The sequence below is a fragment of the Drosophila virilis genome, chromosome 2 (assembly GCF_030788295.1).
Source record: "Drosophila virilis strain 15010-1051.87 chromosome 2, Dvir_AGI_RSII-ME, whole genome shotgun sequence".
In the NCBI taxonomy this organism is placed as follows: domain Eukaryota; kingdom Metazoa; phylum Arthropoda; class Insecta; order Diptera; family Drosophilidae; genus Drosophila; species Drosophila virilis.
The window spans coordinates 13884122-13902940 of NC_091544.1; the positions used below are offsets into that span (position 1 = coordinate 13884122).

Genomic DNA, 18819 nt, shown 5'->3' on the forward strand with positions numbered 1-18819 from the left:
TATATCGTTCCATTTTAAAAACATCGGTATTTCTCTGCACAGGGCATCTTCTAGTCTGGCACTGCGGACTAGAGAACTCACGTTACTTCTTGCGCCTGATTGTCACACACACTTTCTGTTTCATGGACTGAACGCGATTAGATTTGCTTTGGGAATCGTGGAACTCTTTAAATAACATTCTTTTGAACTATATCTATGTACAAATCAGTCTATGTTTGGAGCTTAACACCTGTTGTTTTATAGATTAGCTACTGACTGCGCAATTGGCTCATCTCTGGGATAGCTGCTGTCTGCGGCTCTATCTTGGTTCCAATCACTGAAAATAGTAGCAAATCTGGCTTAATTGAGTTTCGTTTCCAATAAACAAAATCTAACGTGATGACTCAGATTAGGGACAAGCAGCGCGTGCCACGGAGACAGTCGATGACATCGGAACTCGACCTGGGTTGCGGGAGACGACTCAGTAACATAATGAATAATTTCTATATAGAGGCAAAGGGCGTTTTTAATATTTCTTTGGTTATTCTCCATGGAGACTAATTCAACTGGATCCAGTTGTAAGCAATTGAACAAATTTGGCCCAAAGAGCAGCAACATTTGTTAACTGCAGCCCTTATATATTCACCAAATATCAGTAATATAGCGAGATTAATAAAAGCTTTTTCATCTCTCTTATACTGAAAAGGTATAAACCTAACATAAAAAGCATCTCGAACAAGATTATGTTGAATTGGCTTACATTAAGCTGTATATTATTTGAATAATCAGAATTGGTGTTATATGAGATACGTTTATGAGCATTGACATCAGGTTCAGGCACAATATTATATTATTAAATTATAGATGTGACAATCCTTAAACTAAGTTTAAATAAGAGTTGAGCTAAGGGCCTTAACTTGCCGTTGCGCTAGCTGTTGATGCTTCTACATCTTGCTCCACCACTGTAGCTAAATTTGTTTTTGGGGTTTCGATTGTGGGTTCAACTGTAGGCACAACTGATGACTCAACGGGGTTGGTAGCCTTTGGAGCAGCTCTACGATTGGGCATTAGCATGGTTTCTAGAACGCCAAAGGGTGCCTCTACTATGATGTACATCACGTATGCCATAAGTACGGTGAAGGCGAAGGTGCCCCAAAAGAGTAGCATCTATAGGACGAAGAAATAATGTATGAAATGTAATCACAATCCAGAGAGTCATTCTTCTTCCTTGTGCTCTCTCTCTTACCAAATCGTAGTCGGAGAAATAAAGGCTTGTCCGTATGCGTCCAACGTTGGTTTGTTGTACGACTATATGAAAGATGTAGGCGCAATAGGACAGTTTCGAGAGCGGCTGCCACATTGGTGAAGAAAGGAAGCTATTGGCCAATCCACCATAGCCTCTCATGCAGGCAAACACCACCCAGCACAAGGCCAGAGGCCAAGCGATGCGGCTTAGTGTATAGTAGGAGGCCGCCTCCAGCAAGGTCAGGTTTGGCGCAGACCATTGAGCAGATGCGTGGAGGGCGAATATAGAGGTGAATATCAGTGTCAAGCTAATGAGCCAGCCTAGCCAGATCATAATGCGGCTCAGCTGAAAATTCTTGTTGCGATTCACATGCAGGAAATAGCCGAACAGAGCGCCGATCAACCAAGGAGCTGCATGCGTGTGTGTGGCAAAGTAAAGTTTGCGTTGACCTTCACCAGCGAGGAGTCCTTGCCTGCATAGAGAGAGTCAAATAATTAGTAATACCAATATTGATGCCTTTTAAAGCCCAGTAACTTACTCCATATTAATGGGATACTTATTGGTCATCATCGTGCTGAAGAGGCAGGCAGAAAGCAGAAGCATGAAAACAAATATTCCAGCTGCAGCTTTCTTGCCCCACTTATACAAAGCGAGCAGAAATATCGGTGAGAGTATATAAAGCTGCATATCCACAGCCAAATACCAGGTGTGACTAATGCACTAAAATCGGAGCAACGATTATTCTAATTATTCTAATCAGTCTTTTTGGGCTAGCTTACCAGTTCTGCAGTGGCATAGTTTTGGAGATAGAGTAAACTCCAGAACCAGGTGCGTTCACAGCGACTATAGTCATCAAAATGAATGCTGTTAAACATGGGACCATCTCCCAAGTAAGGCAGCAGTTTCATATAGATAAGTATGGCCACAGCCACAATCGGAGTGAGTCGCAAATATCGATGGAGATACATCAATGGAATGTTTAACCTTCCCTTAGTTCTGATAAACAAGAGGTGGTTTGTAATGGATGGATTTGCAGGGCGCTCCAAACTTACCTTTCCAGGGAACGCATGGAAATCACGACCAATAACAAGCCACTGAGGAATAAGAAGGTGTCCACAGAAAATACACCGCGAGTTATAAAGTTGCTAAAAGGTTTCTCGAACCACTGTTTAGGTAAAAATATATATTTGGAACTAGACCACGCTGTTTGAAAAACTTACCCTATATACGGTCAGGAAGTTCATATTTGGAGCTATCATGGCTATTATGTATTCATGTCCAAAAATTACCCAGATGAGGGATAAGCAGCGCATGCCATGGAGACAGTCGATAACATTGGGCTTCGAATTGGGCTCCACCAGGCAGAAAAGAGCTCGGGAATTGGCGCGTATGGAAAAGGCCTTTATCAGAAAGGGAAGTTTTTCTGCAAACAGGACGATTGAGAAATAGACTCATTTCTGTTATTATTTTTTTAAGGACTCACTTTGGTCTTCAAAAAGAAAGTAATCGCAAATAGTGGCCAGAACTGCGACAGCACCCAATACTGAGAGTAGTACACTGAAAAGAAAGCAAACTGAATGAGGGAAGATAGATTTTTAAATAAGTTTCACTTACATGGTAAATATAGTTAGACCGTCAAAAGGTTCTCGATCGGCAGTCCTGCAGGCATCCTCGCTCACAAAGTGGGTGTTGATATTGAGGCCAATTAGCTTTTTTATCAGTTGTTTTAGAAATGTATTCATATTTGCGGCCGAGCAGGAGGCCGGTAAGCAAATTCCCACTTGCAGCTTAAGTGCAGGTTCGACTAAAGTTAGCTTTGCTCGGCAATATTTTCCTTGGATATTATAGTTATCGGATATTGCTTTGTTAATCCCGACGCACTCATCGTAGTTTCCCATGTCGATCAGGTTTCCGTAGAGTAAACCCTTGGGAAATGAGCCCCACGAATCGAACACTAAAATCATAAGAAGTCAACTGAAGTTCTTCTAGTCTTTAAGGTACACCTACTTTTTATCGTCCAGAGTTTGCCAGAGGTCAGGCCAGCCATCAGCTGAGTCATATCCGCCAGACACAGCAAATTCTGCTTGTCGGGTAACCTTGTACTCGGTATATCCAAGTCTGCCTGTGTTATATTCCGAAAGTGTTGCGAGAACTCCACGGCAAGTGGACGAAATTCCATAATCCTTTGGCAATCCTTCATGGAGACCAAGTCAGCTGGATCCAGTTGTAAGGAATTGACCAAAGTCAGCCCGAAGAGCAGCAGCGTTCCAATGGTTATATCCATGTCGTGTGCGAATTTATATTTGACAAAGTTTTGTTAGGTGCAGCCCTTTTATATTCAGAAAATATCAGGCAAAGTATGGCGATAAGTATAGTGTTTGGGGATAGGAAGCCTTCATCGAGATATAGCTGATACCTTATCAAGCAATGCCTTTTTTTATTGTTCGTCCGATTCTTTTGACTTGAGGAGATTCTGTATAATACTATCAACATCACGTCAGTCATAATACAAATTTCGGCAGAAAATTTCAGGTCATGTGCTCATGAATTTAAATTTGATATACAGGTTTGATACACAGTTGTGCAAATATTTTCATGTCTTGCAAATAGGCATAGAGCATCAAAAGACTGCAAGGGTATATTTCTTTATATATATTTCTTTGGTCCCTTTCGATAACAAGGTGTCCGCTACAACATTTTAATTATTCCTTATCGCTCAAAAGCTACTGCCAACGGCCTTTGTAACAGCTCGAAAAAAGCAATATCGCTTCCTAAATAATCAAGCGATTAGCTATTCGGTTTTCTTATACGTCATATTGGTCACACTCGACAAGCCATCTGACAAGTAAATACAAACAGTTCCGAGTTATAGCTAAAGAACTTGTATTGATAATTTATCAAATAAAAAATTAACATGAGTTCTATGGAATACTAAATTTAAATTTCAAAGGAAATTCTGAAGAGTTGAAAATATTCTAATAATTGCTTAAGCTCATATTCTATATCTGATTTGGACTTTTGGTTGTACATGTAATTGACTTGACTTTGCAGTCGAAAATTCTGAAAAATAAGGAATCAAATTAATTAAAAAAATGTATTTTTGATTATTGAATTTAAACAAGATGTTTGCTCAAATAATGTTGCTGTTTAAGGTAATTGACCTGACATTTTATTATAGCCTTTGCTTTTTCTTTTACACGTCGCTTACACCAAGATTGTATACACTTAAGCGGGGTGTTGATTAGTCGGGAGTTGATTTCTCGGGATTTGATTACTTGTAATTTCGTAGTAAAACAAATATCTTATCTACTGATGATTCAACTTTTGATTAATCAAAATAAGTTAACATTACATTTTACATAATATGTTATGCTATTGACATGTTTTTGGCATGTTTTTGGCTGCCAAAGACACGATACATATATATTTCAACAGCGAAGAAAATGGTAAGGAGGATCTTCTTTAAAACCTTTAAATATAAATATTATATTTGAGTTGGATGCCTTAATTCGCCACTGTGCTTGAAGTGTGTTCTTCCATATGCTGCTCCTCCAATGTTGCTAAATTTGTTTTAGGGGCTTCAAGGGTAGCTTCAACTGGAGGTACATCAGGTGACTCGACTGGGGTATTAGCCTTTGGAGGAGTTCTACGATTCGGCATAAGCATGGTTTCCAGCACGCCAAAAGGTGCCTCTACGATGATGTACATCACGTAAGATAAAATAACGGTAAAGCCAAAGGCGCCCCAAAAGATAAGCATCTTCAGACGAAAACATAAATATACATAAATCACAGATCAAGGAGCCATTTTTTTTGTTCCTCTTACCAAATCGTAGTCGGAGAAATAAATGCTTGTCCGTATGCGTCCAACGTTGGTTTGTTGTATGACTATGTGAAAGATGTAGGCGCAATAGGACAGTTTCGAGAGCGGCTGCCACATTGGAGAAGAAAGGAAGCTATTGGCCAATCCACCATAGCCCCTCATGCAGGCAAACACCACCCAGCACAAGGCCAGAGGCCAAGCGATGCGGCTTAGTGTATAGTAGGAGGCCGCCTCCAGCAAGGTCAGGTTTGGCGCAGACCATTGAGCAGATGCGTGGAGGGCGAATATAGAGGTGAATATCAGTGTCAAGCTAATGAGCCAGCCTAGCCAGATCATAATGCGGCTCAGCTGAAAATTCTTGTGGCGATTCACATGCAGGAAATAGCCGAACAGAGCGCCGATCAACCAAGGAGCTGCATGTCTATGGGTGGCAAAATATAGCTTTCGCTGGCCAATACCAATTATTCCATGCCTGCAAAGAGAGTGAGTGGCGGAATTAGCAACATAAACATATAGATGCATTATTAATCCAATAACTTACTCCAGATAAGAGGGATACTTATTGGTCATCATCGTGCTGAAGAGGCAGGCAGAAAGCAGAAGCATGAAAACAAATATTCCAGCTGCAGCTTTCTTGCCCCACTTATACAAAGTTAGCAGAAATATCGGTGAGAGTATATAAAGCTGCATATCCACAGCCAAATACCAGGTGTGATTGAGGCACTAAAATCGGAGCAACGAGTTGGGATTATTCTGATCAGTCTTCTTGGGTTAGCTTACCAGTTCTGCAGTGGCATAGTTTTGGAGATAGAGTAAGCTCCAGAACCAAGTGCGTTCACAGCGACTATAGTCATCAAAATGAATGCTGTTAAACATGGGACCATCTCCCAAGTAAGGCAGCAGTTTCATATAGATAAGTATGGCCACAGCCACAATCGGAGTGAGTCGCAAATATCGATGGAGATACATCAATGGAATGTTTAACCTTCCCTTAGTTCTGATAAACAAGAGGTGGTTTGTAATGGATGGATTTGCAGGGCGCTCCAAACTTACCTTTCCAGGGAACGCATGGAAATCACGACCAATAACAAGCCACTGAGGAATAAGAAGGTATCCACAGAGAACACAGCATGACTTATAAAGTTGGTAAACGGCTTTTCTACCCACTGTTAAAGCAAAATGCGGTTTATATTGGGTACTAGTCACCCTTGATAGGAATACCTACATAGTAGAAGTTCAGCATGTTCATAATTGGCGCTTGAATGACTAATAAATATTGATGTCCAAAGACGACCCAAATGAGGGATAAGCATCGCATGCCATGGAGACAGTCGATGACATTGGGATTCGAATTAGGTTCCACCAGGCGGAAAAGAGTTCGGGAATTGGCGCGTATGGAGAAGGCCTTTACCAAAAAGGGAAGTTGTTCTACGAAACGGGGGATTAAGAAATTTTATATTTTCAGTAATTAGTTTGTTAAGGACTCACTTTGATCTTCAAAAAGAAAGTAATCGCAAATTGTGGCCAGAACTGCGACAGCACCCAATACTGAAAGTAGTACACTGAAAAGAAAACAAACTGAATGAGGGAAGATAGATTTTTAAATAAGTTTCACTTACATGGTAAATATGGTTAGACCGTCAAAAGGTTCTCGATCGGAAGTCCTGCAGGCATCCTCGCTCACAAATTGGGTGTTGATGTTGAGGCCAATTAGCTTTTTTATCAGTTGTTTTAGAAATGTATTCATATTTGCGGCCGAGCAGGAAGCCGGTAAGCAAATTCCCACTTGCAGCTTTGTTGTAGGTGCGACTAAAGTTAGCTTTGCTCGGCAGTATTTTCCTTGTATATTATAGTTATCGGAAATTGCTTTGTTAATCCCGACGCACTCATCGTAGTTTCCCATGTCGATCAGGTTTCCGTAGAGTAAAAGCCTAAAAGTCAACTGAAGTTCTTCTAGTCTTTAAGGTACACCTACTTTTTATAGTCCAGAGTTTGCCAGAAGTCAGGCCAGCCATCAGCTGAGTCATATCCGCCAGACACTGCAAATCCTGCTTGTCGGGTAACCTTGTACTCTCTAAATCCAAGTCTTCCTGTGTTATATTCCGAAAGTGTTGCGAGAACTCCACGGCAAGTGGACGAAATTCCATAATCCTTTGGTAATCCTTCATGGAGACCAAGTCAGCTGGATCCAGTTGTAAGGAGTTGACCAAAGTCAGCCCGAAGAGCAGCAGCGTTCCAATGGTTATATCCATGTCGTGTGCGAATTTGTATTTGACAAAGTATTGTTAGGTGCAGCCCTTATATGTGAGCCTAATATCAAGCATTATAATGCGATAAGCGTGGCGTATGGAGGTAGGAAGCCTTAACCAAGATATAGCTGAAGCACCTTAGCTGATAGCTTATCAAGTCATGCTTTTCCATATTATTGAGCATGAACATCAAATAATACATACAATTAACTTTAAGTGATTCATCATCTGAATTTTGGCTAAAACGCCAGGTTATCGAGCTTCTCATATAAAGTGTAGGAATAATTATGCCAACATGTCCATTGCTTTAGTAGACGACGACCCCCAAAATCCTTCAAGGGTATATTGAATTTGAACTAGAATGTGCCTCAAATTATCTCATTTCTAATCATTTAGCCACCGCTGTATGACTAACTAGCAACGGCTTTGGCAATAACTGGGACAAAATCAATATCAATTCTTCATCAGATAACGATTAGCTTCTAGATTTCGCGTGCGGTTTATTAGTCATACTGGACAAGCCACTTAGTCTGGCAGGCGAATCCAAGTAGTTCCGAGCAATGGCACGCGTTGATAGCTTGTCAATAAATTCATATTCACCAGATGTAAAATATAAAGCAAAAGAGAGAACTATCAGTTATCGCCTGGAATTAATTATTTCTGTTTGCGAAACATTATTTTTTCATTAAGATTAAGCTTAAGTTAAATATGAACGAATTCCACGCGCAAAATTGGAATGTGGGTGAAAAATTTGTTTGGCAAAATAGTTTTTTTTTTTATGCGTTCTACATTATTACAAAATTCGCATGTGACTTATTACAGAGATATTTACAAATCCACACCCAGCGGTGGAAGATGCGTGAAAAATTTCAAGGTCTTAGCTAGCTAACAGCTATTTTCGTGAATGTTAAAGAATCATTGCCTGTTGAAAATCCCTTCAAAGACTTTGACCTATTGTTTTTCTTACAGCTAAAGAGCTTCGAGAAATACTCTTCGCAAGGGCGCCAAACTTGAAGTAAGTCTAAAACCAATACCAAAAGATGCTTTCAAAAGCATTCAGTAAAATGTAAATACAAACGAAACTCAGCAAAGCACAAGACAAATTTTAAATAGGCTTTGCAAATCCCTAGTAGACTTAGCCAACGAAAAAGGATCCCTTCGATTGCTGTGCCTGGTCCCAGGCGCAATATTATCACAAGCCGCGAAAATCAATAAACATTAATCTTGACGTGATTTTGCCTTCATCCAGCGCCATTTGCGTATTTGCACACGGCTGTCGCTGCTGCCAACTCGATAAAAGATTGAAGTTTAATCGAAGCAGGCGAAGTGCTAGGCATGAGATGCCAATTATCAGTGTCAAGAGCCTGATGCCGTGTTGTCATTGGAAACTGCTGGGTAGCACACAAATTCCAAGAAATTTCGACAGTTGAAAGATGAGGCATAACTAAGCTGGGTTGCAATTATCAACACTGTGGTTGCAAGCAAAGGATTTGCGACTTTCATTGAATTTCGTGTTGATTAAGAATGCTGGGATCTATTTCCAGCAAGGCTGTAAAGCGCTTTTGAACTGTTTGCCCACCTTAAACTTAAATGTTGTGAGCTTAAAAGCATCATACAAATTAATTTGAAAGGCGATATCCACTTCTTAGTTAAATTTAAATTAGAGCTGATATTAATTATGTATTGAATTATTTATTTAATTTGATTGAGCACACAATAACAAATTAAGGTTTAAAGTCCGTACTGTGGGAAACCATAAATACGAAATGGGCCTTAAGGCGAAGTCGTATATTGGCACAATGAACAGCACCAAAGAAAAATTGTTTTGTTACGTGAATCAAAATCGTGTTCACGAATCAAAATTAAAGGTTAGGAACGTGTTCGATCCAGTTGATTCGCTTGCAGCCCGGTTCGATCCGGTTGATTTGCTTGCAGCCGGGTTCGATCCCCCAAGTTCGATTCGAATCGCAACAGCCCACGGTCATGTCTTGAGCTAAAGACACCAATTAATTTGTAAACGCCATTTGATAAAACGATTTCAGTTAGCTAATCAAAGACAGTATATCTTTAACATTTCATGTTAACACATTATATAACCATCTCAGGCTAATTTACCGCAAGACCTTGAGGAATGGTGAACGTTGGCAATTTGGCACGCCCGCCCCTGAAGCACAAACGCACATTGTCGCTTTGTTGTGTCACCTTGAAAATTTCATAATTAAACTCACACACAAAGGACGTTTCGTAGATATTTACCTTAAAGAATTCTAATTAAATCATTGAAAAACTTTCCAGGACTTTGTGCTGATTCATGTGTCCTGGCAGCTGCTACTTTTCCAAGCTGTGCCAAAGTTTTTGCCTCGAGCCGCAGGGCCTAAGGAATTTGCTTGATTCGTATACCCTGTAATGTGTAAAAGCCTGGTGCAAGCAGTTGCTTGACACTGACTTAGCTGCCAACCGGATTTGTACCAGAACGACTCGAAGCCTGCATGTTTTGCCTTAAGTGCACTATTAAACGAAACTTTAACAGCCGAGACAAAATCCTAAGCCGAAATATTTTTTAATATGTGACAAGCCTAAACTCAAACTTAAGCCTGAGCTTGTGTTTGTTTGCAAAGAGCAAGGTTCGAGCCGCCGTCAATTCTTTTTGGGCCGACAGCCATGAGGGTAACTGCTAGTTAGTCAGTTGAGTTAAATATCTTGTTCTTTTTGTTTCTACCGCTTTTTTCTTTGTTGAGAGAGCGAGAGTTGCTTTTGCGTCGACTAATTTGTGGTGTTTGCTTTAGACTTTCGGCTTTGGCCGACGCTCTTCTGGCTTATGCAAAGCCCTATATGTGCCGCAGCTTGAGTCTGAGCCACTGCGTGGCCGCCAGTGCGTCGGACTTTGGCTAAAACAGATTGCGGGGCACTATGGGGACTTGGCGTATCAGTATTTCATGTCGCCATGCATACACCCGACCGCACACACACCCGCACATACACACACACACCCGCACACACGTAGATAGCATGCAAGATTCATAGACTCATAAATCTTTAAGTATTGAATACCATTTTTGCATATACTATATAAGTAAGAACTCACGCCGAAAACTTTATCCGGCTGGCATCCCTTTTTCACTCGCCTCAAAATATTTGCCCGAACTCTGCTTGAGGTGAAAGCAAACAACATGGCGCCGGAATACCAATTCGGACGGCCTATGTACAACAACATTTTACCCGGCCAGCCGGGCAACATTGGACGCCAATTTAGCGTAGGGTCGTCGCGCAGTTGCCGGCAGTAGGGTTGTCGCCATTGGCTATTGGTGCTCGTTTGTTGGCCAGCAGCCCGGACGCTGGCCAAAATCCACCAAAATACTGCTGTAACTATAAACTCACGCACATATACACATAAGAGGGCAGGCTGAAAAGTAATTGGGCTCGACACGAAGTAGCGTTCGCAACCAGACCTGAACCCATTCAAAATGCCTAAAGAGAGTCTTATTTTCTTAGAATTTATGCAAAAATTTGTAGCAGGCAGAAGGAACCATCTCGGATACTTAATCTAAATATATTCTTGATCTGCACGACAAAATTTGGAATGTACGTTCTATTGTATTATACACAGGGAATAATTGTAGGAATATTTCACTTTGTGTATATCTCCACCAAGCTCTTTAGAATGAGAAAAAGGTCTAACTCGCTTGGGTTCTGAAAGATCAATCTAAAAACGTTAATGAAGAAAGCAATTGCCAAAGGCTGGGCTAAGAATAAGCACGGCCACAACTATTAGAAATCCTAGCTTTTCTTTTTCAATACTGAAGAGAAATGTTAAGCCGTTGATATCGACTATTAAAAATTGGACAACTTAGAGGAGCAAGCATTTTTGATGAGGACTGGTTAGATCGGGCAGAAGTGAAGCGCTAGAATAAGTGTATTGCTCTCAAAGGAGACATTGTAGTGGTCATCTTGTCGAGCCCTTTTACTCTACCGCCGGCCCTCGTATGGTCGAAGCCCGCATATATGCTACATATGCTCGCATACACATACACTCGCACACACTCAGGCACACGCACACTCGCTGGCGCACTCATTGAAGCATTCGAATTTGAGGGCCATACTCGTATTCATGAAATGGAATAACTAATGACTTTATGCTAGAAGCGTGTTTTGTTAATTGCATTTGCTAAAAACGAGCCACAGCTGTAATCGTGGTGCTGGGCAGTGGGCGTGGCTCGGTGGGGAGTGGCATTTGGATGGGTGGCTTGTTCCGGTGCCGGTGCTACTAAAGTAGAGTTCTCAACAACTTCGCAACGCTTGCTCTCTGGCACTGTGGGTTCAACTTGTTATGGTTATGGGGCATTAAATGCGAAAAAAATTTCAATAGCCGTTGCTGCGGCCACCAAACTTAACGAAATGAAAGGAAGCCAAGCAGCAAAGCCCATAGATACAACCACAGCCGCAGTTAGAGCCACAAAAACAACAACAACAACAACAACAACAACTCGACAGACCGCGGCTAATGAAACCGCAGTTGAACTGGGAATGGGCATTTACGCGTGCGGGGGCTGGGGTTCCAAAATGAGTATAAGACGAAGAGAAAATCGCTTCTCAAGTAGCTGGCAACGTAAATGCCGATGTTGCACAGTGAGGCAAAAATGACTATTTCAACGGCAACGTCTAGAAATGATAGACTGTGAGTTCCGTCAATAAACGTTAGGCTTATACAATCATTTAATCGATTAAAAGTCGATAATTAAACTTAAAAGACGAGCGGTCTAATAGAAAATCAATAACTGGTAAGTTTACTGCGATATATTTACCAGTCGGTTTTCGTTAATCGTTTGGATGGATAATGTATTCTTCAATAAATTATATATATTTCTTTTAATAACGTTAATAATCTATAGTCGAAAAGAACTCTATGTATTGGTCCTTATTGAAATTATTGAGTAAGTAAATACAAAAGATTACTTTGAGTTAAGAAAATTTGATAGGCTACTTTAGGATTTCTTGAAATCGATAACAATAAGCACATGTGATAGCTTCGCCTATGTTTTACCAGTAGGTGCTTTTTGATTAACATTAAGTTAGTTATTTTATCAGTCTAGAAGTCTTTCAGATGTAAATGACATATTATTAAGAAATTTGAAACTTAAACTTTGTTAAATTGAACCTTTTTCAGGCAACCCTGTAGAACTATTTTACAGGTTGACTTGGAGTTTTCTTCTAAGCATCTGTTATTTCATCTACTGCAGTTAAACTGTGTTTTTGGCCACTGTGGATCGCTGCCGCGACTTGGTATCTTTTGTGGCCTCCAATGATGGCGACAATTTGCCAATGCATGCGATAAGCTGTGTAGGAGTCGGCACTGTGACAACGTTGTTGTGCGGGTGTGCAAGTGTGTGTATGTGTGTATGTCATACGTATCGACAGCGGAAAGTGTTACCAAGTTGTTTGGGATGTGTCTGTGTGTATTTTGGACTGTTTTCCTTGGCCGCTGCTCGAGCAGCAGAGCCCAAGATTGAGTTTTTGTTATCATAGCAAAGCGTCGTGTGTGTTCTACAAAAAGCATGCATCAACCGGATTATAAATATTCCTTTTCGTTTTTGGTTTTTGGTTTTGTTTTTATTTTTCTTTCGGGTTTGTTAAGAATATTCAAACAGAATTTAATCAAGCACATGATTGCTCATCGAGCTGTTTGCATACACATCTATCTACGTTGGGGATTTTATTGAAATTTATGTGTTTATGCGTCAACAAGTCCAATTGAGCCCAGAGAGTATTAGCTAGCAATTCCATATGCATTTCTAGCCAATTGCTTCAATGGTTAATTGGTTGGCGTCTTATGCCCATACCCCAACCATAAAATGAATGAGAGTTTAGCTAGAAACTTGATATATATATACTCGTGTATATTCGTGACAGATAAGATTTTAACATATGTCAGCCTACTATGAGCATGAGGCATCAGAAACTTTAAACTCATACCTCGCAAGTTTACGCAAAGGAAAATATATTTTCCATAATCTAGGGCAAAGTGAAAAAGCACAGCCGAGCTCCTGTGTGTATGTCACATATATAGAAGGCAGCTAGAATGTTGCTAATGGCAGCTAGATGCTGGGCTTAGGGTATCTCCAAGCCGGCCATTTCCGTTTAGAGCACTCTCACCTGTTGTACATGCTGTGATATACAAACTTTTTCTTAGCCACAGATTAAACATTTACATAGCCACTTATTAAAGCTGAAAATCGCTGCGAAACAACAGCAACAACGTTTTGATTGGTCGAAGTCAAATGAAGCGTCCAGCGGCAACTTCCTTGCCCAGCGACATGTTGGCCACAATCACGTCGCTGTTTGTTGTGTGCGTGTGTGTGTGTGTGTGTGTGTGTTGTGTGTGTTTGCTCGGCTGCCTTATACGAGTGCTTGAAACAGACAAACATCCGTGTGTGCATACGGCGTGGGACAGTCACGTCCACGTGGCAAGTACTCAAAGCTGTGGCAGCAGCAACCGTGCCTGGCGGGGCACTTTGGGGCATGGTTGACTGCCTTGACGTTCAATTTGTGTACTTAAATTCATTTCACTTTAATTACGTAGGTATTCCATTTAATATTTGATGGCTATATGCGGAGGCAATGTCTACGTCACCGTTATCCTTGTTGTTGTCCTTGTTGTTGTTGTTGTTCTTGTTGTTGTCGTCGTTGTTCTTTCTGTTGCTGGCAACACGTTATCCGCTTCATGTTGCTTAGCATCCTGTTTCATTTCATTTTGTTTGGCATGTAAACATTTTTACAACAAACTGAATTAGGGTCTTTCATAAATTGTTGCGTATGCTGAACGTTTAGCTTGTCCTGTGCTACCTGATGGCCCAGGGGCGTAGTTCGGATTCTTAACTGATATTAAAATGATATGTATGCACTGAGAGAAAAATCGATGATAAATAATATTTGAGTCGTGATTCCAAAACTTATAGTTAATATTGAAAAAATACAAAAAAACTTTAATGCTAAGAATATTTGATACAAATTTTCAACGCCCGAATAAAAAGTACATTCGATGCCGGAATTTTCTTAAAGTCAGTCAAATTAAAAAAAAAAAAATTGAAAATTTTGAAGAATTTTAAACATTCATTCTTAAAAATTTACTATAAATCTTATAAAAATATAAAAATAGTTGGAAAATAGAAAAAGGCATATTTCAATAACAATATTTTTGACGTCTTAAAATAAGAATTTAGTTTTAACCCATTTTTTAACTAAGCGGAAATTAAAGTACCTGCTATCTTTTTCGCTAAGTGTTGGATTGAAAACTTTGTCCATGTATGCACAACTTGTTGTGCCTTGTAATTAATTTTTAGTTGTTGTCGTTTTGAAACCCTTCCGTGTGCGACGCCCCTGTTGTGTTTGCTAATGATACTTGTGCGCATGTAAGGGCAAACCTTTTAATATTGTCATTTTCGGGGTTTTGTAAATTGAGCCGCATCACGAAAATCCAAATGGCATATTGGAAATTTTGTGAACGCATCCGATGACATAAAAATGCCTTAAAGGGCGGCTAAATAGGCAGCAACAAGCGGGCAATGGCGACCAATTTTTGCGAGGGGGTCACAAAGAGTGCTCAGTGAGAGTAGGGGTAGGGGGAAGGGGGAGCGGGGCGCACATTGACAAAGTGGCGCGAGATGCTCATCAAATGCCAAGCGAATGGTGTAAAATGCCTCATTGAATACTGCGCGACGTCTCCAAGCACAACTTACCTTCTATATACATATCTAAATGAATATATCTGTGTATATATGTGTATATGTATGTGTGTATGTATGTGCATGTTTCGGAGACCCAATGAAAAGCGCGCGCTGTCTGTCTGTCTGCTCGGTATTGGGTGCAAAGTGGGGTTTTCTGATGAGCGGCTTTTACTACTGCTTCTTCTTTGTTAACAGCGACCTGCGTTGGCCTCGATGCGACGCTGGCGCAATTGCTTTTTCGGGACTGTTTAAAACAGTGGTGCCAACTTTTAAGTGGCAAATGAAAGAAAATTCTAGCGGCAAATCGTATTTAACGGCGAAGCCAAAAAAAAAAAAAGCCGAAAAAAAAACTTCCGGTCGGTATTTTATTTGTTTTACTTGCTCAAAATACATACCCTTTATTATCTATATTTATTAGCCTTAGCTTAAATGCTGTTGCTGCAAATTTATTCAGTCTTCTTAGAGAGGTATCACTTAAGTATGCCCTGCGGCTTGCACGAAACTCGATGTTTTCTCTTGAGGCGTTGATTTGTGAAATTAAACAGTAAACAAGAATAAGGCAAGGAAATTCTTGTCTTGGCAATGCGAGAGAGAGAGGGAGAGAGAGACTGAGAGAGAGGTAGAGAGAGACGGGGAGAGAGAGAGGGAGGGAGATAGAGAATTAGAGTTTGCTGTTCTTTTGCGTAGCAACAGCATTTGAAGAATTATCCAGTGACCAGCTTTAGGTCACGTACGTATCCAATCCGTAAGCCTCCGATACTAAGCCGCCTCGAAAGCTTTTCATAGCACTGCTTTTCCTCATTTGCTACGCAAAAAAACTAAATTTTAGCTTTGAAAGAGGCTAAGACTTGATAAACTTGGTGATATCAGCTTTAAGTTTTTCCTTGTTTGATTTTGCTTTCACTTTTTTATAATTAAGAAAAACGAAAAAAAGAAAAGCAGACTTCGTGGCCCACTATTTCTTTAAGGAACAAAAATTCTGCAATTAAAAAAAGCCAGATTTGACGGAAAATCAGCGGCATGGACAGCACTGGGGACTGTGTGGCCACCAACAAAACAGACGCTGGGCGCTAGGTGGCGCTGCCAAGTACGTGCGTTTTGCTGAGATTTGTTATGCACTGCGTTTGAGGCAGGCAGAACCGCCCACGCGGCCTAATGTGCGGCATGTATACATATAGTGTCTCCTTGTGAGTGTGTGTGTATTTGTTTTACAACCACAGCAAGTGGGCAGGGTTAGGGGGAGCTGAAGCTTGGCGGGTCGCAGCCTTGCAAGAAACGCTGCTTTTTATGTGACCATTTCCACAGTGCTGCGACTGCGTTCGTGTTCATTAACGTTGCTATTACATTTTAACACACCGAATCGGAATGTGTCCCGTCGTCGTTGTAGAGCCCAGCCCCCCAAGCCGACACACTTCCCCCTAACCACCAACCCAGCGTCTCCTTTTACTTTCATTTGTCGTTGCGTTCATTTGTTGAGTTTTTGTGTTCTTGAATGTTGAAATATCCTGTTTAACTTTATTTCATTTTTCCACAGCATCCGACACGTGCCTGCCACACGCAGGCGTGTATGTGCGTGTGTGCGTGTGTGCGTGTGTCCGTGTGCCCGTGTGTGTGTATATTTTAGTTGGTATGCATAAATTTTTACGTTTGTTGTTGTCTTATCAGATCATTTATGTCGACTAGGGTAGGCAGCCTGCGGGACCGTTGTTGGTGCTGGTGCTGCTGCTGCCTCTGCTGCTGGAAGGTCGCCACGCATTACTCTTGTTATTTGCATGTTGTAGAAAAATATCAATTTGCGCACCTCCGACGCCGACGCTGCTGCGCTAGCGGCGAGCGTTTAACATTTTCCGCTATTTGCAGGCCTTTTGTGTTGTTGTTTTTATTTTTCTTCTACATTTATCAATGGCCCTCACATACACACACAAACGCACACACGGTTACAGTCGTGTATCTAAATGTTGTGCAAATGCTTGGCAAGTGCTTCCATTTCAATGTATATACAAAATTTATAGCGTATGCCGGCAACGATGCGTATACGCAATTTATGTAATTCACAATGCTATTTACATAACTATGAGCACTTTACGCGTTTGTCCTTGCCTGTTATTGTCTTCTGAACTGCAGAAAATCAGGAGAAATATTGTCAGCGATTTGGTGCATATCTCAAAACTGGTTTTCAACATCCATGAATTCAGGTTTTGGTCTGTGTCATGGTTCGTCACAGACATCCAAGCTTAAATTATAAAATTAAATCTTAATTTGCACTTTATTACACCGTCGCAGGGTCCAGCGATTACAGACCCATACTGAATAACTAGATTTCCATGGTATGTTGCGGATCAGCACATTTCATAGGGCTCTTGAGATGAATTTTGAGTCACTTCAACCGATCGGCTAAATAATCTCAATTGACTAAAGAGCTGCCTGACTCGATCATCTCCTAAGCTTCTTTTCCTCCTAAAAAGCCTTTGGAAAGACATTTCAGCATGATGTTAGCAGGCTTATCGGCTTCCTGTCACGACTGACCAGTTTTATCTTTATGCTTATTGATTTATATATAAATATTCTTAAGTAAAGACTCAAACCTTGGCTGATAAGCAAATAAGTGTCATGCCGTCTTAGCGTGCATTTATATCACAAAAGCTAAGGTAGAAAGACAGAAAGTCAGATAGTTTTTCAGTCAGTTGGTTAGTTTGGCAGTTAGTCAGTCAATTAGCTAGTCAATCAGTCAGTAAGTTAGTTAGCCAGTACTTAATAAGTTGCATAGTTAATCAGTCAAACAAACTGTCAGTCCTTCAGACAGTCAGTCAGGTAGCTAGGCAGTTAGTTAGTTAGTCAATCAGTCAATCAATCAGCTAGTCAATCAGGCAGTCAGTCAATTAGTCAATCAGTCAGTCAGGATAGATGTTATATTTAAGGAAAGCCTTCTTAGGCTTGCTTTTAAACAAAAAAACTCCTTCGATTCACTAAGACTTATGTCAGATTTGTTTTTGGCTAATTTTTGAACAGAAATATAAAGAAAAAATTTTGTATAATATTTATTATTAAAAATTAAACACGAAGAGAACACTGTAAAGTAAGTTGTATCCAGGTTGAAATCGGTAGCCTTGTTGCTTTTTGGTTTTATGCCAAGCATTATGATGATATGTTCTGGTCCCCAACTAGCCGCATAAAATCCATTGGGCCAAGCACTTTTGGCTACTTCATTTTTATTTGAGCTTCCTCTAGCTTGGATTTATCACTGCCGCCCTTTTGTTGCCGCATTAGTGCAAAAGCTGGAGCCAAGGTAAAGTGCAATTTGAGTTGGTGGCATCGAGATTTTTTTTTTGGTTTTTTTTTTTTTTTGCTGCTAGCTGTGGTTCCATTTGCTTGCTGCGGCTTATTCCCACGAGTCACGTAACTTCCGTTAGCGTCTACGTGGCCGGACCAGAACACCAAGCAGCTAACAACAGCAACAACAACAAGAACAACATCTCCTGCTCGTTTGGGGCATTAATAAATTTTATGCTTAGCAGCAGCCACCAATAACTTTGCCGATAATATCTAACAATCACCCAGGCAAGTAGCCAGAGCTTTAAGCCCACCCAACCAGCAGTCATTCACTCATTCGGTCAGCCAGTTAGCCGTTTGGCCAGTTGGCCAGTTGCTCAGTTGTTCAGTCAGCCAGTTAGCCCGTCGGCAACATCAACTCGCTAAGCAGCTGCTGGCCAAAACATTTGCTCACTGTTTTCCCTCAGTTTCCTGCAGTTTCATGGCTGTGACGCGTTGCATGCCACATACACACACATTTTTTGGAGAGGGC

At 40.8% G+C, this 18819-nt stretch overlaps 3 protein-coding genes across 3 annotated transcripts in view; 1 reads left to right on the forward strand and 2 right to left on the reverse strand.

Moving 5' to 3' along the window:
* The window catches only part of kek6 (kekkon 6), a 67315-nt gene that overhangs the window by 6576 nt on the left and 41920 nt on the right, over positions 1–18819 (forward strand). The window lies entirely within an intron of this gene.
* Positions 795–3509, reverse strand: LOC6629466 (nose resistant to fluoxetine protein 6). The gene is made up of 9 exons (XM_032435153.2): positions 3233–3509; positions 2840–3179; positions 2709–2782; positions 2446–2648; positions 2278–2390; positions 2005–2221; positions 1764–1945; positions 1226–1697; positions 795–1146 (listed from the first exon to the last, which is right to left on the reverse strand). Exons 1-9 carry the CDS (start codon positions 3507–3509, stop codon positions 892–894), a joined length of 2133 nt encoding a protein of 710 aa, XP_032291044.2. The 3' UTR covers positions 795–891.
* Positions 4601–7282, reverse strand: LOC6629465 (nose resistant to fluoxetine protein 6). Its single transcript, XM_032435147.2, has 8 exons — positions 6667–7282; positions 6536–6609; positions 6273–6475; positions 6101–6213; positions 5828–6044; positions 5589–5770; positions 5051–5519; positions 4601–4984 (listed from the first exon to the last, which is right to left on the reverse strand). The coding sequence occupies exons 1-8, from the start codon at positions 6948–6950 to the stop codon at positions 4730–4732; spliced, it is 1797 nt and encodes a 598-aa protein (XP_032291038.1). The 5' UTR covers positions 6951–7282; the 3' UTR covers positions 4601–4729.

Coding starts and splice junctions, on each gene's coding strand:
- LOC6629466 (XM_032435153.2), bottom strand. CDS start 3,509: ATGGATATAACCATTGGAACGCTGCTGCTCTTCGGGCTGACTTTGGTC. Junction 2,783..2,839: donor GGTCTAACTATATTTACCAT/GTAAGTGAAACT, acceptor CTTTCTTTTCAG/TGTACTACTCTCAGTATTGG. Junction 2,222..2,277: donor TCCATGCGTTCCCTGGAAAG/GTAAGTTTGGAG, acceptor CTTGTTTATCAG/AACTAAGGGAAGGTTAAACA.
- LOC6629465 (XM_032435147.2), bottom strand. CDS start 6,950: ATGGGAAACTACGATGAGTGCGTCGGGATTAACAAAGCAATTTCCGAT. Junction 6,610..6,666: donor GGTCTAACCATATTTACCAT/GTAAGTGAAACT, acceptor TTTTCTTTTCAG/TGTACTACTTTCAGTATTGG. Junction 4,985..5,050: donor ATTTCTCCGACTACGATTTG/GTAAGAGGAACA, acceptor TTTCGTCTGAAG/ATGCTTATCTTTTGGGGCGC.